Source organism: Lepeophtheirus salmonis, chromosome 1 (assembly GCF_016086655.4).
Source record: "Lepeophtheirus salmonis chromosome 1, UVic_Lsal_1.4, whole genome shotgun sequence".
NCBI lineage: Eukaryota > Metazoa > Arthropoda > Copepoda > Siphonostomatoida > Caligidae > Lepeophtheirus > Lepeophtheirus salmonis.
Window position 1 is genome coordinate 22,360,791 of NC_052131.2, and position 14,040 is coordinate 22,374,830.

The 14,040-nt window shown below is 33.5% G+C and overlaps 3 protein-coding genes across 4 annotated transcripts in view; 2 read left to right on the forward strand and 1 right to left on the reverse strand.

Moving 5' to 3' along the window:
- LOC121120880 (ribosomal L1 domain-containing protein CG13096) overlaps positions 1-14,040 on the reverse strand; it is a 143,217-nt gene that overhangs the window by 115,261 nt on the left and 13,916 nt on the right. The window contains exon 2 of one of the 2 annotated variants that reach the window (XM_071889257.1): positions 9,757-9,886. In XM_071889257.1, the coding sequence (XP_071745358.1) occupies positions 9,757-9,791 (35 nt within the window). In that variant the 5' untranslated portion in view covers positions 9,792-9,886. Of the gene's footprint in view, positions 1-2,308; positions 2,520-9,756; positions 9,887-14,040 lie in introns of those variants that run through there. The other variant, XM_071889261.1, reaches the window with a different exon arrangement.
- LOC121120935 (ferritin heavy chain B) lies at positions 2,693-3,443 on the forward strand. Its single transcript, XM_040715820.2, has one exon. It carries the CDS (start codon positions 2,824-2,826, stop codon positions 3,337-3,339), a length of 516 nt encoding a protein of 171 aa, XP_040571754.1. The 5' UTR covers positions 2,693-2,823; the 3' UTR covers positions 3,340-3,443.
- On the forward strand, positions 10,983-13,257 carry LOC121120972 (ferritin heavy chain B). Its single transcript, XM_040715845.2, has one exon. The coding sequence runs from the start codon at positions 12,551-12,553 to the stop codon at positions 13,064-13,066; it is 516 nt and encodes a 171-aa protein (XP_040571779.1). The 5' UTR covers positions 10,983-12,550; the 3' UTR covers positions 13,067-13,257.

The window sequence follows — 14,040 nt, forward strand, 5'->3', positions numbered from 1 at the left end:
TAACCAATTAATTTCAGATGAAATAATGTGTTTTTTTTTGTTTCTGCATGAATAGACTCATAATGAGGATATTTCATAAAAATATGCTAGATTCAGTTAGAGTCAGAAGAAATTTAACTTAAAAGAAAAATAGATTTAATTTACTATTAAGGAATAATAATTTCAGTTGTGTAAAAAAGCTCAGAAAAAAACTTAAAAGGAACAAAATATGTATATTAAATTTAGAATGAAGTACAAATTATTTCAGTTCCATAAGGAAACCCAGAAGAAATTTAGTTAATAAGTAAAAAATATGCTTAATTCATAATCAATAAATAATTATTTCAGTTGTATAAGTAGAAAAAAAATTAAAAAAACAATTGCTTATTTTTTTAATTTTTCCTTATTTTTTATTTCAAAAGGTAATCGTGATTAACCTTGTTAATTCAATTGAAATGTTAAATTTATGGATCCTAGGTTGTTACTAGTTTATTACAGAGTAATATTCATGTCAACTCAATAGAATAGTTTTATTGATATCTCTGGGGGACTGATTATAAATTTTTGTATAAAAAAATTTGAATTCCTGTTTTTTTTATACAAAAAATATTTTTCCAACTTTTTCTGTCCTATAAAAAATGCACTGCAGGGGTTCCATGGACCCTTTTACCCCTTACCACTGATTATATCCATAGACAATGTTCTCAAATTTATAATTCAATCACTATGTATGTAAAATGATAAACCAAGCTTCAATTTTACTTGACCTTCATGATTCATTTAACTATTTTTCAGCGAATCATTTCGCGACCCTCCCTCCTGTGGGGAGTAGATTATTGATTAGATAGAATACCAACCCCTGGGATAAACCTATGTTACTATTAACCACACACTGAAGTTCTGAGATTGAATTCCACCCATACCAATAATCCCCAAAATACGTACACAATTCCACACTCAATAGAATAATCACAGCGATTTTCCAGAGGTAAATGATTATTATAAGACATTAGCACACAAAGTTACCCCACTTACAAGAAAATATGATATTTATTTTTATACGCCTCACTAACTTGTTTTCAACATTTACATATGATATATTGTGATAAATGGCTAGAGTTATTGCGACGTTCAGTTTGCTTATCGCAGGAAAATAGATAATATAGTTTAGTTTTAGAATAGTTTTTGGAAACATTGTGAGGACTTTGAGCTCATTAACTTGTTAATATATATTGATTATAAAAGAGAAGGATAGGAATAAGATAAATTATATTTTTCTATGATTAACATGAGTCAGCATAACATTTCCTTCTCATCTATATCTTAATAATACTTACACCCTTGAATCTAACAAAAGTGGATAGGTAGAGATGGGAGTTGTGTAGAAGCACAAGAAGAATGCGCAAGCGAGACATATGGTACAACTGAATTTAGACCATTAATAAATTGAAATACCTGTTATGTGATTTTGAGGGAGAAATGAATCACTTCTATAAAGAAAAGAACATTCTACATATTAAATAGCATCAGTACATGGAAAATATTATAATCATATTTAAATTCATATCCATATATTTACTCTATAATGCATTTTTAAATGAATTTACACTAGAGTTAGGCGAGAATTCTTTTTTTAGAGGGAGATGTCAACACACTCAAGACTGATTAAATAATGAACAAAAAAGAAGGAAGATCTTTAAAACAAACAGTCTTTCTTTTTCTAATCGCTATACTTAGTCCTGTTTTTAAACACATCCATAATATTATGTTAACTTATCGATGGCTAAGTTAACATAATATTATTCTGTACCTTATGTAGTAAAATCTTCCGTGGCAGGTTTTGGTCGTATATCATAATGCAAGACACACTATAGAGTAGTATACTAGAAGGTTTTTAAACCTTCGTTAGTGAACTGGGATTTCAACACCGAAAATTTGATAAAATTGTAATAACTATGTTTGATATAATTTTTAATGCTTGAAAAATCATTAACATCCTCTAGAAACATCTTCATAAAATAAATACAACTTTTTTTTGTTGCAAAACAATATTTTCTTGGAATTATTCGCCCATTTTGCGAATTTTTAATCAAGGTTTGTTGAATTTGATGAAGTTGTTCTTTTGCTTTGTCTATTTCCCTTTTTTTCAATTTATGCGATACACGTTGCTACATATGTAATATCAGCTGTTATCCTATATATCAAACTGAATTTCATTAAAGTAAATGAGTACATTTTTAGTACCACTAGTTTGTTAAAAGTACTTATTAATATTTCGTAGAAGTTTAATCATAAAATGAAAGAATAATTTTTCAACTATAATACTTACAAATTATATCTTGTTGATGCTCAAATCTAATGTTGGTATGACTAATTAGCTTAAGTTTGAGTCTATGTCACTATACACCAAGGACTGAAATTTGCATAATATTTGCATTAACTCTAGTTCATAACTACGTCGAAAAAAGTATGTTCACCGACAGGGGTTAAAGAGCTAGTAGCTAGGAGATGGAAGGAGTTGTAGCTAAATATATAACATTCAAATAAAGTTTAAAACTTTAGCTAAATAAAGAGAAACAACATTTATTTTTTAAGACGCAATAAGAAGAAAAAGGAGCGAGAGTAGAGAACGAGGCTGGGTTTTTGAATGATGACGTTTAGAATATAACAAGGCTGGCCTGGCTTCAAGAGAATCAATATATAAAGGATACGAATATACAATTGAGGCGTTAGTTTTGTTTTAGCATTTACCTAGCGTGTAATCTAAAGCAATTGCCCTTCCTAAACTCTCTTCTTATTTATTAATCTCGAATTCCTTTGTTATAAACTCAATCCTCTTTCAAAATGAGTTCCCAAATCCGTCAAAACTACGACTCCGAATGCGAGGCTCTCATCAACAAACAAATCAACATGGAGCTCTTCGCCTCTTATACCTACTTGTCCATGGGGGCCTATTTCTCGAGGGATGATGTTGCTCTAGAAGGATTTGCCAAGTTTTTCTACGAATCTTCCTCTGAAGAAAACACTCATGCCCGGAATTTGATCAACTACCAAACACTCCGTGGGGGCCGTGTTGTGTTTCAAGACATCTCTCGTCCTAATGTAGAGACTTGGGCCTCTCCTGTTGAGGCAATGGAGGCTGCGTTACAATTGGAGAAGGATGTCAATGCTTCTCTTCTCAATGTTCACGGTTCTGCCTCTAAGAAGGAGGATCCACAGCTCTGTGACTTCCTGGAGTCAGACTATCTTCAAGAACAAGTGGATGGCATTAAAAAAATTGGAATCCTCTTGACTCGTATGAAGCGTGTCGGCCCTGGAGTTGGAATGCATTTAATTGACCAGGAATTATTGAAAAAATAACTTAATAAGGATACTTTTATTTGTAATCATTAGTATATCGATCTATCTATATACAGATGATATTGAATTACATTGAAAGAAACCCCGTTTTCTCATTCCATCTATTATTTTCTTTTCATTCATAGAGGGCCCCATTATTTGATTATAATACCTGCGTGATAAACAATGTGGGAGTTCATCCGGCATGAAATATCTTTAAAAAGATTGAATGAACAAGCTGGCATATAAATTAATTGTAGGGAAGAACAGGTGTAGTGGTAGTGTAGTGTGGTATAATTTTATATATGTTACTGGTAATGTGGAGAATCGGGTAATATGCAGAATGCCCAGGAAATGTTCAAAATCCACAGGGAATCAGTAAAATTTTACTATAGAGTACCCAATGGTTATTTTACCTTCATTAATTGTCAATTAAAATGATTGTGGGTAATTTGATTTTTTAAACAATTTACTCTAGTGCAGGAATATCGAACCTATGGATTTTGCAACCGGCCTAATATGTATGTGTGACCCACTACTCATTCTCACTTACACAGTAGTATTTTGTAGCAAAATTGTTGCAATATCATCAAAACGCGTAGAACGCACATAATACGTACAATTTTGAAAAATATTTAAGGATATGTCGTATTTTCTGACACTAACACAATTAACTGATTACGTTTTTATTTAATGTGTTTGTCACTGAAAAATTAGATTTGGCCTTTTTTATGTTTGGTCAAAAATTTGAAATAAATTTATATTTAATAGTTTTTTTTTTTTTAAATAGCCCTTTTTCAAGAAATTTAGCTTAATAGGTTATGGGGCCCATTAAAATATTTCAAGTGGAAATACCACACATTATATTAAAAGGTTGGACATCCCTTATATTGTGCATTTCATTGAAATTTATATTATATTCAGACAATCAAACTATGGTTTGATAAGAAATAATCACAAGATACTCCATTTTATTTTGCAAAATATATATATATATATATTATACAACCCGGTCCACGGGTTACACTGGTGAACCGTTTGTCCACAGGGAGTCAAAATCCATCGCGGCCGCTTTCCTTAGTATCAAGGGCCCCTTCTATTATCATATGGTACACCTCAGCCCACGAGTTGCGTAACAGAGGGTCATTAGCCACCGCCACCCCTTCATTGAGCATTAAGGACCCCTTCTAATAGTATATAATAGACCTCGGCCCACGGATTGTGCAAGTGAACTTGTGCATGGAAATCCCTATCACTCACAATCTCAGAAATCATATAAGAGAGAAAATGGAACGTTCAAGACATTCTTATGATGTGGCAACGTAACAACAAGACAAGTAAGTTGGGTAATAGACAGTGGTTTGTTCAGTATGACAAGAATCACTGTTTTCACTCTGGTATTGCGACAACTTCATTCAACAATGTATGACCATCCGATAAAGGTCCAAAAAACAAAACTGTTCCCTCTGCAGCCTTAAATGCCACGCTTCAGAACGTTCCAGCGTTGCCATAGGGGGAAATGAAGATGATTGGACATATCTAAACTGCTCACATTGACAATCTGCTTAGGACGTTAAGTGCTACAGAGAGGTACTAATCGCAAGCAAGAACAATAAGCAAACATGATGATGCAACTCTCCTCAAGGCAGTTTAAGGAGACTGACGTAGGACTGTGCGTCAAAGTCTAAGTTGCAAGCATCGACCATGGAAAAGTAGATGCCCACTACGTCTTGGCTATTGTAATCTATGTACCACATAACGGATATTATAGATTAGGGATAACATTTTTGTATTAAAACAACTTAATTTAAGAAATTAGTTTGAGCCTTGCAAGGAGTATTTCCTCAGTATTTATGAAGTTCCCAGAGCGAAGGAAGTTACAATCCGACTAACTGCATCAATTCTGTCGGATGGAAATGAACAAGGCTTTAAGTGGTGTAAATGCAGGGACTCCAAATTAATAAGTTCATCTGCAACAAGAGGGATACCTCTGTAATAGTAAATGCCAATATTAGCACAACATGCTGCAAAAGTAGATTATTTGGTGAATGTTTTAATGTTTAGGATCTATTAAGGGACAATATTTGGATAAAAAATTAGATATGTTCAAAAAGATGTTTTTTTGAAATTATTTCATTTAATGTTGAAAAGTATATTTAAGTAAGTTTTTTGTTTATGTCTATTTTGAAGAATAATAAAGTTTATATGAAATATACAACTGTGTACTTGGAATATTATAAAACAGGATCAACAAATCTAATGTAAAATTTTATTAGATCTTTACTTGTTGTGGTAGTGATCCTGATATAGCCACATTTTATTATGTTCATTCAAATTGCACACCTTTTTGGCTTAGATTATAGTATTAAAACAATAACTGAACCTTCGGGTTGCAGAGGAGCTTCATGAAGGACATAAACCACCACCAAAGTTACACATACTTTTACAGAGCCCACTAAGTATAGTCCCAAAAAAAGTTCTATCTTTTGAGTTGTGAGAATAGCTATGGTTCTTGATGCTCAATGAAGCGATGGGGGTGGCTAATGCTCCACTTTTTCGAAGAGCAGTTCACTTGTCCAACCCTTGGGATGGGTGTATCATTGAAAGGGGTCCTTGATGCTCAGGGAAGCGGTGGCAGATCCACTTCCTGAACTTGTTGTTCTTTTGTAAAACCCGTTACTGAGGTGTATTATAGGATATCAAAAGGGGTCTTTCATGCTCAGGATAGTGGTAGCGGTGGGTAATGATCAACTTTCTGAACCAGTGGATCACTTACACAACCCGTGGGGCGGGGTGTATCACAGTACATTAGAAGGGGTCCTTGATAATAATGTTAGCGGTGACGATAGGTTTTGATCCCACTTGTGGACAAGCAGTTCACTTGCTTAACCCGTGGGCCTAGGTGTATTATATGTAGTATGTTAGAAAGGGTCCTTGATACTCAGGATTGTGGTGGTAATAGTTTTTGATCCCCCTTAGGGACCAGATGTCAACCTGCACAACCTGTTACCCGAATTAGTTTGCTAAATAGAATTGAGTCCCTCCCGACAATTTCTTATCATAAAAAAATTTGATTCCCATAGTCAAGTCGTTAATGATCAAATTGCTTAGGAATAAATTTTTAATAATGAAATTACCCACCATCATTTCGACTGATAATGTAAATGAAGTTAAAATTACTATTGACCCCTCTATTGTAATTTTTATAGATTACACGAACATTTTGCACATTATCCGCTGTGACCGACATTTTGCAGATTGCCCGCTCTAACGGGCATTTTGCATAATGCCTGATTTTCCACATTGCCCGTAATACATATATTTAGTTACATATTAGCTTTAATTATGTATTTATCTTAATTCCAAACTACTCATTTCTTGTTCTTACATACATAATAGTGGATATTTATTATAAGAGTTTCTTCCAAAATATATATTAGGTGCTAAAATATTACAATATACATTCTATAACACAAGCTGAGAAGCTCTTGTCCAAACTAATTTTGGGGAACCTCAGACTATTTCTTCCAACAAAAATTTATGTTTCAGACATTCACAGTGTCTAATAATACTATATATTTTACTTCGTACTGAAAACTTGCAAAGTTAACCATTTTTCTTTGTCTAGTTGTGACAACTTTTCCAAGATAAATTTCTCTATGTACATACAATTAGCAGGGGCGTTTGTAAGATTATATATATATTAAGGAGGCTACAGTACCTCCAGCCCACCTTCTGTGTGACGCCCCTGATTAATTCTGTGCCAGTCCTTATTTGAAACTGGAGTCCTGTCCAGTTTAATCTCGTTCCGATCTAAAACTTATAAAGTTTGGTTCTTGATAACCCCATTCAACTTTATTTTTATTTTTTTAAATCAGTTCTACTACTGAAAGTCCGAAGGATCGACTTTCTTAAGGATCGTTCCCAAAGACTGGACTGGAGCGAATGAATAAGGGCTGAAAACACTCCGAATTATAAATGATATTATCCTTGTTCCGAGGACTAAAGAAAATATAGGACATTTCTATTATATTTCAACCCATGGTTGAATTATGTCAAAAAATATTTAAAAATAAAATGTATGCAGTTAAACTTACACGATGATTCTTGTAACAAATTTTTCAGTGTGAGAAGCTTGAAATTGATGGTATAATTATTGTAAAACATTGAAAAACAATGTTTTTCAATGTTGTTAGATTTAAATTAACATTAAATTTGCATAGTTGAATTAAAGTTGAAGGAAGTAACTAAATTTTCAAACATGGATTTTAATCCAATAAAGGAACTCCTTGCCAACTACGAAACCTCCTATCCTGAAATCATACTTACTGACAGGAAGCCTAACAAATTGGAGACAATTACATCTATTGGAGAGGGCAGTGCTCAATACTTTCCTGCTGGATGTACTGGGTATTCTCTCAAGAAAAAATTCCAGTATATATCTCGGAGAAGATGTCTACACCTAAAAGATACACCTCCAGATAATATAATCAGGTTTAAGATGGAATCAGCGGGCCAATTCGACTAGCAAACGGGTTGTAACCCACAGCCACCTCCTGTAATATTATCATAAACGGTATTCCCTATAGACACAGTTGATATCCTGGCCCACGGGTTGTCTTGCGGGGCAACTCGACTAGCAAACGGGTTGTAACCTACTGCTAATTCATATGATATCATCATATTTGGACTTGGCGGGGGGTTCAAACCCGTTTGTTATTCTTGTTGGCACGAATGACACCCCTTGGGCTGTTATAACGATTTTACCTGATATTACCTTTAGTTTGTGGTGGATTACAATCCGTTTGTTAGTCACGTTGGCACCCAATTTAATCTGTGGGCAGGGATATAAACCGGGGCTATAGTGGATAGCGTCTCTGATGATATTACATGATTTGGCGGTGGGTTCCAACACATTTGTTTGTCACTTTGGCAGCCCTCATAACCCATGGGACGAGATATTCACTGGGATTACAGGGATGGCGTCCCTCATTGTAATACATGAACTGACGAAGGTTGGAACTCTTACTCTTAATCAAGCCCTGTGAGCATGCTGTAAATCCCATGACCTGAGCATCAATTGGTGTCTTCGGAAAGCATCTCGGAACATAAATGTGAAATTTATGATTTCCAAGATTTTGTACAATAACTATATTTTTCAGTTATTATACACATTAACAGTCTTGTTCAGTTACTATTTACAGTACCTAGTTATTATACACATTAACGGTCTAGCTCAGTTATTATTCACATTAAGTAGTTATTTTGCAAATTAATGGATTTCTTTCTTTAACTGCAACCTATATATTGTTATGGTTATTTTGTTTATTGTGTTTGTGTTGTGATTTTATTGTATGTTAAGGCTTAATAGTTATGATTGCACGGGGAAGAGTGAGGCCAGATAATGAGTTGCCGCATGCAACGTTGTCGTGAATCAGTGAGACTGCTGGTGGCGTAAGCGATGTTCCCGAGAACAAAGGCATCATCAACCTCAACAGAGCGCTTAATGAGTTTCGGTACTATTTTCTGGACTTCAAAAGCTACAACCCAATGATGGAGTACACGAGGGATCTCTTCGACTTTCGAGTTGACAACTTCCCGAAGGAAGCAAAGGCAAGTTTCTTGACCATGGTGCGCTACTGTGGCGGTGCTCACACCACTGATTGCATTTCTCTCCACAAACCTGTGCGAGTTAGAGTTTTTGAGCATGGTCGATATCAAAATCAAATTGCAAAACCACCTGATTGACCTTGAATTTTATTTGCACTGCACCATTTAAAAAGTGGAACCGAATATTGAGGCAGTCGTTAAGGGGGAGCAAGAGTCTCATTATCCTTATAAATCTAGTGTAGCGTTTTTTGTATGTTTTTTTATGAGCCAAATAAGTTCATAACTAATCTTTTCATACGTACTTTTCATGGTATAACTGTTAGTAAAAAAATAACAGTTATATGTTAATAAAAATGAAAGGCCGTAAAATGGAGGAAAAAGTAAAGCATTTATTTACGTACGAAACACCTTAGGGGGTAAAATCAAATTTGTCAAAAACCAATGCTGTGATAGGAAATGAAGAATTGGCTCACTAAAAAGTAGAGAATTGCTGAAAAAACGGGCTATACATAAACAGAGGCATGTGATAGGGTTGACATTCGAATTAAATAATTTCTTAAATAGCGTAATTGATTAATTTCACTGGACGGATTTTATTAAAATATAGGTATATATTTGACTATTTCAATTTAAAAATAATACTTTTTTTTTATCATAAAAGGAAAAACAAATAGCCCTTTGCACTTATAAAATGCCATTGTTGTCATTTCTCAGTATTTCTACCCTATTTGTATCAGTTGGGATTGAGCTTTCGCTCACGGGTTTCCAGGAATAAATAAACAGACCATTGAATTTTAGACACATGGAATAATTACGCATGCAGCTTACCTTGTTTTTCTTTCTTTCTTTTTTCTTTTTCTCATGAAGTAAAAAATGAGGTTTACTCATCTTTTCCTTTTTTCAAGCAATCACTTCTTTTATATTATCCTCGAGTAGGATGAGTGAGTACTCCATTTGTCTGAAATTCCATGAAAAGACGTACACAGGTTATGAAATCAAGGGGGAAGGACATAAATTATTTAAACTATATTTTATCTGTACAAGGTTGCTAGTCTACCATTTCTTAATCAAATGCTTTAACTTATCTATAGTCATTAGAAATATGCCAAAAATCTACCCTTTTTAAATCCGGGAATGTTGAAACAATTTTATAACAGATGTTACAAATTCTTACCAATCAACGTACTGATATATTTTCTGTTCATATCAGAAGTCATCTGACTCTACTTTTACAAGGGGAGGAGGATTGGTGGAGTTTACGAGGTCATGGCACTCAATACTTAATATATAAACATGTGGTCTGTCCTCACATTCTAGATAGACTTTCCTTAAAAATGGAATGTGGCTAACATTTGTATTTTTCGACGAATTACCTTCAATTTCTAACAACAATTTGGATTTGATTTTTTTGGCTGAATACCGTATGTACTTTACGGCTTGGGAGTCGTCATACAAGTACAGAGGTTTCAGGGATATCCGCAGGCATTTTTTTTTTGGGGGGGTTTATAACAAATTACCTTATTTAGAAAAAAATCCTTAAAAAATATTTTTTAAAAGAAAAATCCTTAAATTGATTTTAGTAGGGGCTATTTTTTTTCCATTGCAGTGATTTAAAATTTATCAGTTTTGCCCCACCCCTGTGAACGCCCCTGGGTATCAATGTATAAGAAACCCTACCTAGTCCAAGCCTTTTGAAACTTTGTATCACCAATTACCCCTAAAAATAAACTCGATATCTTGACTGTCTTTTCTTATTCTTATACAACTGTTAATAAACGTTTCAAAAAAGTTAATGAGGTTAAATGTATTATTACTTGTATTAAATCACTACAAGCACCAAATAAGACCGTTCATTTTATTTTGTGCTTCCAAAAATTCTAAAGAGTGATTGCACAAAGATCTACAAGGGATTTTGAAATTTTGTGAAACCTGACTCTTTGGTAAAGACGATTGTTTGGGAGATACTAGCTACTGAAATGATTAATGCATAGCTAACAGTCGTTTTTTGCCCGCCCACTTTTTTTATTTATAAATTCATAGAGTTTCTAGTTTTTTTTAAATCAACTGAAAATTAAAGTTAAATTAAAAATTAAGCAATACAAAAATCAAATTTGATCAAGTATAAAAAAACAAAATAGTAAACAAGAATCAAAATTTAGTAATTACTTATTATTCAATTTAACTAATTTTTAAATATCATCACACCATCCCTACCACTCTCAAAAATACATCTGTCGTTTACGGGCTTTCAAGTCTCACGTAATTGGTGTGAAACTAACACATTTTTCTACCTAATTTTACGCCCTTACACCTCATATATTATTTCTCACTCATGTGTACTCCATCGACCATCACCAATCCAGGGTTAAAGTGATTATAATAATATAAATGGTTGATTTATTATCTCAATGTTTCAAATGAGAGTCAGCTAACTCCCTTATAAAAAATTCAAAATAAGCAACTATTAGTGAGTGACATTTTATATTAAACATAAAAGTATCTTCTCTTTTATTCTCCGTTTGTCAGAATTCATAAAAACTTGAGGGCCCATTAGTTTAATTACGTCATAATAATGATTACGTTCTTAGGGAGATTTAAAATCCAACGTCGAATTCATTTAATAACTTGGAAGCCCTGTCGTTTTTACATGTCCTCTTTTCGGCAATGAATTGTTGGTCTCCTTAATTTGAGGCATATGATATACCTATATACATATACTATGTAATTTTATCGAATAATTAATGAATTAGTGGAGTGACATTTTCTCTATCAGAAAAGTATTTTTAGCCCCTCCTTCGTTGCAAATAATATAATGAAAAAATGTATTTTATACATAAAACATACAATAGAGATAGAATGATAAATTACCTCTCATTCAAAAGGTAGGGAAGGACATTAGAAACAAAACTCATTTTTCAAATGTTCGTCATAAGTTTTTGAGGTTTACTTTATTTTTTGCATGATCTATGGATAGTTTTACTTCATTCAAGGTTGTTGGAAAGGAGTATTTTACTACAAGTTCTAACAAGTTATAACTAGTATGTATATAGAACGATTACAATCCCAAATTATGGAGTATAATGAATAATAAGGTGAAAGAGAGAGTTACATTCAGAGGGATTTGAGTACCTATTATAGCTTTGAATAGCAATTAGAAAATGCATTTTTAGGTTTTTATGAAAGTTAGATTCAAAATATAAATAAAAAATTGGAGAAATTGAGTATTTCATAAATATTTTGATGATCATTATTTGCTGCATAATAACATAACGCAACACTAATTGAAGCATGCTAAAAGTTTCTTAAGGAGCTAGTAGCTAGGAGGTGGAAGAAGAAGTAGCTAAATAAAGAGAAATAACATTTATTTTTTAAGACGCAATAAGAAGAAAAAGGAGCGAGAGTAGAGAACGAGGCTGGGTTTTTGAATGATGACGTTTAGAATATAACAAGGCTGGCCTGGCTTCAAGAGAATTAATATATAAAGGATACAAATATACAATTGAGGCATTAGTTTCGTTTTAGCATTTACCTAGCGTGTAATCTAAAGCAATTGCCCTTCCTAAACTCTCTTCTTATTTATTAATCTCGAATTCCTTTGTTATAAACTCAATCCTCTTTCAAAATGAGTTCCCAAATCCGTCAAAACTACGACTCCGAATGCGAGGCTCTCATCAACAAACAAATCAACATGGAGCTCTTCGCCTCTTATACCTACTTGTCCATGGGGGCCTATTTCTCGAGGGATGATGTTGCTCTAGAAGGATTTGCCAAGTTTTTCTACGAATCTTCCTCTGAAGAAAACACTCATGCCCGGAATTTGATCAACTACCAAACACTCCGTGGGGGCCGCGTTGTGTTTCAAGACATCTCTCGTCCTAATGTAGAGACTTGGGCCTCTCCCGTTGAGGCAATGGAGGCTGCGTTACAATTGGAGAAGGATGTCAATGCTTCTCTTCTCAATGTTCACGGTTCTGCCTCTAAGAAGGAGGATCCACAGCTCTGTGACTTCCTGGAGTCAGACTATCTTAAAGAACAAGTGGATGGCATTAAAAAAATTGGAACCCTCTTAACTCGTATGAAGCGTGTTGGTCCCGGAGTTGGAATGCATTTAATTGACCAGGAATTGTTGAAAGAATAACTTAATAAGGATACTTTTATTTGTATATTTGTAATCATTTGTTTATCGAAAGTGAATGGAAAAAATTAATTACTCTTGTCTTCTCAGATTGGTAATTTATTCATTATCAAAATGATAAATTGTCTATCGATCGGTCCATATACAGATGATATTGAATTACATTGAAACAAAACTGTTTCTCATTCCATCAATTGTTGTTCAAATCATTCATTGAGGGCGCCATTATTTGATTATAATTAATGTGTGATATGTATTTATGATTTTACGCGGCCATGGCATATCTTTAAAAAAATTGAATGGCCAACGGTTTATAACTTCATTGTAAGGAGAAATGCATATAGTAAAATGGGAAGTCCTGTATTATAACTAATAAGACTTCATTCGGGGGATCGTGTGATGCAACAATTGTGAAGTTTTACATTTTTCTCAATCTTTCTCGGGTGAAATTAGATAATTTTATAAGAGGTCAATTGCGTAGTTATATCAATAAGAATTTTCCTAGGTACGAAAAAGACTAAGGACATTATTATTATTATATGTAGTCTTGGGTCAGTGCTCATTTACTCAGTCCATTTATAGGACATAAGACTTATCAGTACTAGAACTGATATTAAATAAAAGAATTTTAATTGAGTGACGTCATCAAGAACCGGACCGAAGACTGGCACAACACTAATTACATGTATATAGCAAGGAAGTCTACAGTAAAGAGATATTTTTATTATTACTTTTTCCTTTCAATCCTCATGAAGGTGACAGATTGGTGTGCTATATTATTTATTAATGAGCGTAGTGTGTTTTATACCTAAGGGAGAGAGTTCCAGTTTGCATAATATATTAAATAGAATTGTCGACTGTAATTTCGTCTTTCTTTTGTGATTAAATTATTTATAGGATACAATGGTAAATAATTGCTCTATTGTTGCCTCTAATAGATGTCTGAATGATCAAGGCTGTTTCACGAAAAAATTCTT

Bases quoted from the DNA above. Each gene is read 5' to 3' on its own strand.
- LOC121120935 (XM_040715820.2), top strand. From the start codon at position 2,824: ATGAGTTCCCAAATCCGTCAAAACTACGACTCCGAATGCGAGGCTCTC.
- LOC121120972 (XM_040715845.2), top strand. From the start codon at position 12,551: ATGAGTTCCCAAATCCGTCAAAACTACGACTCCGAATGCGAGGCTCTC.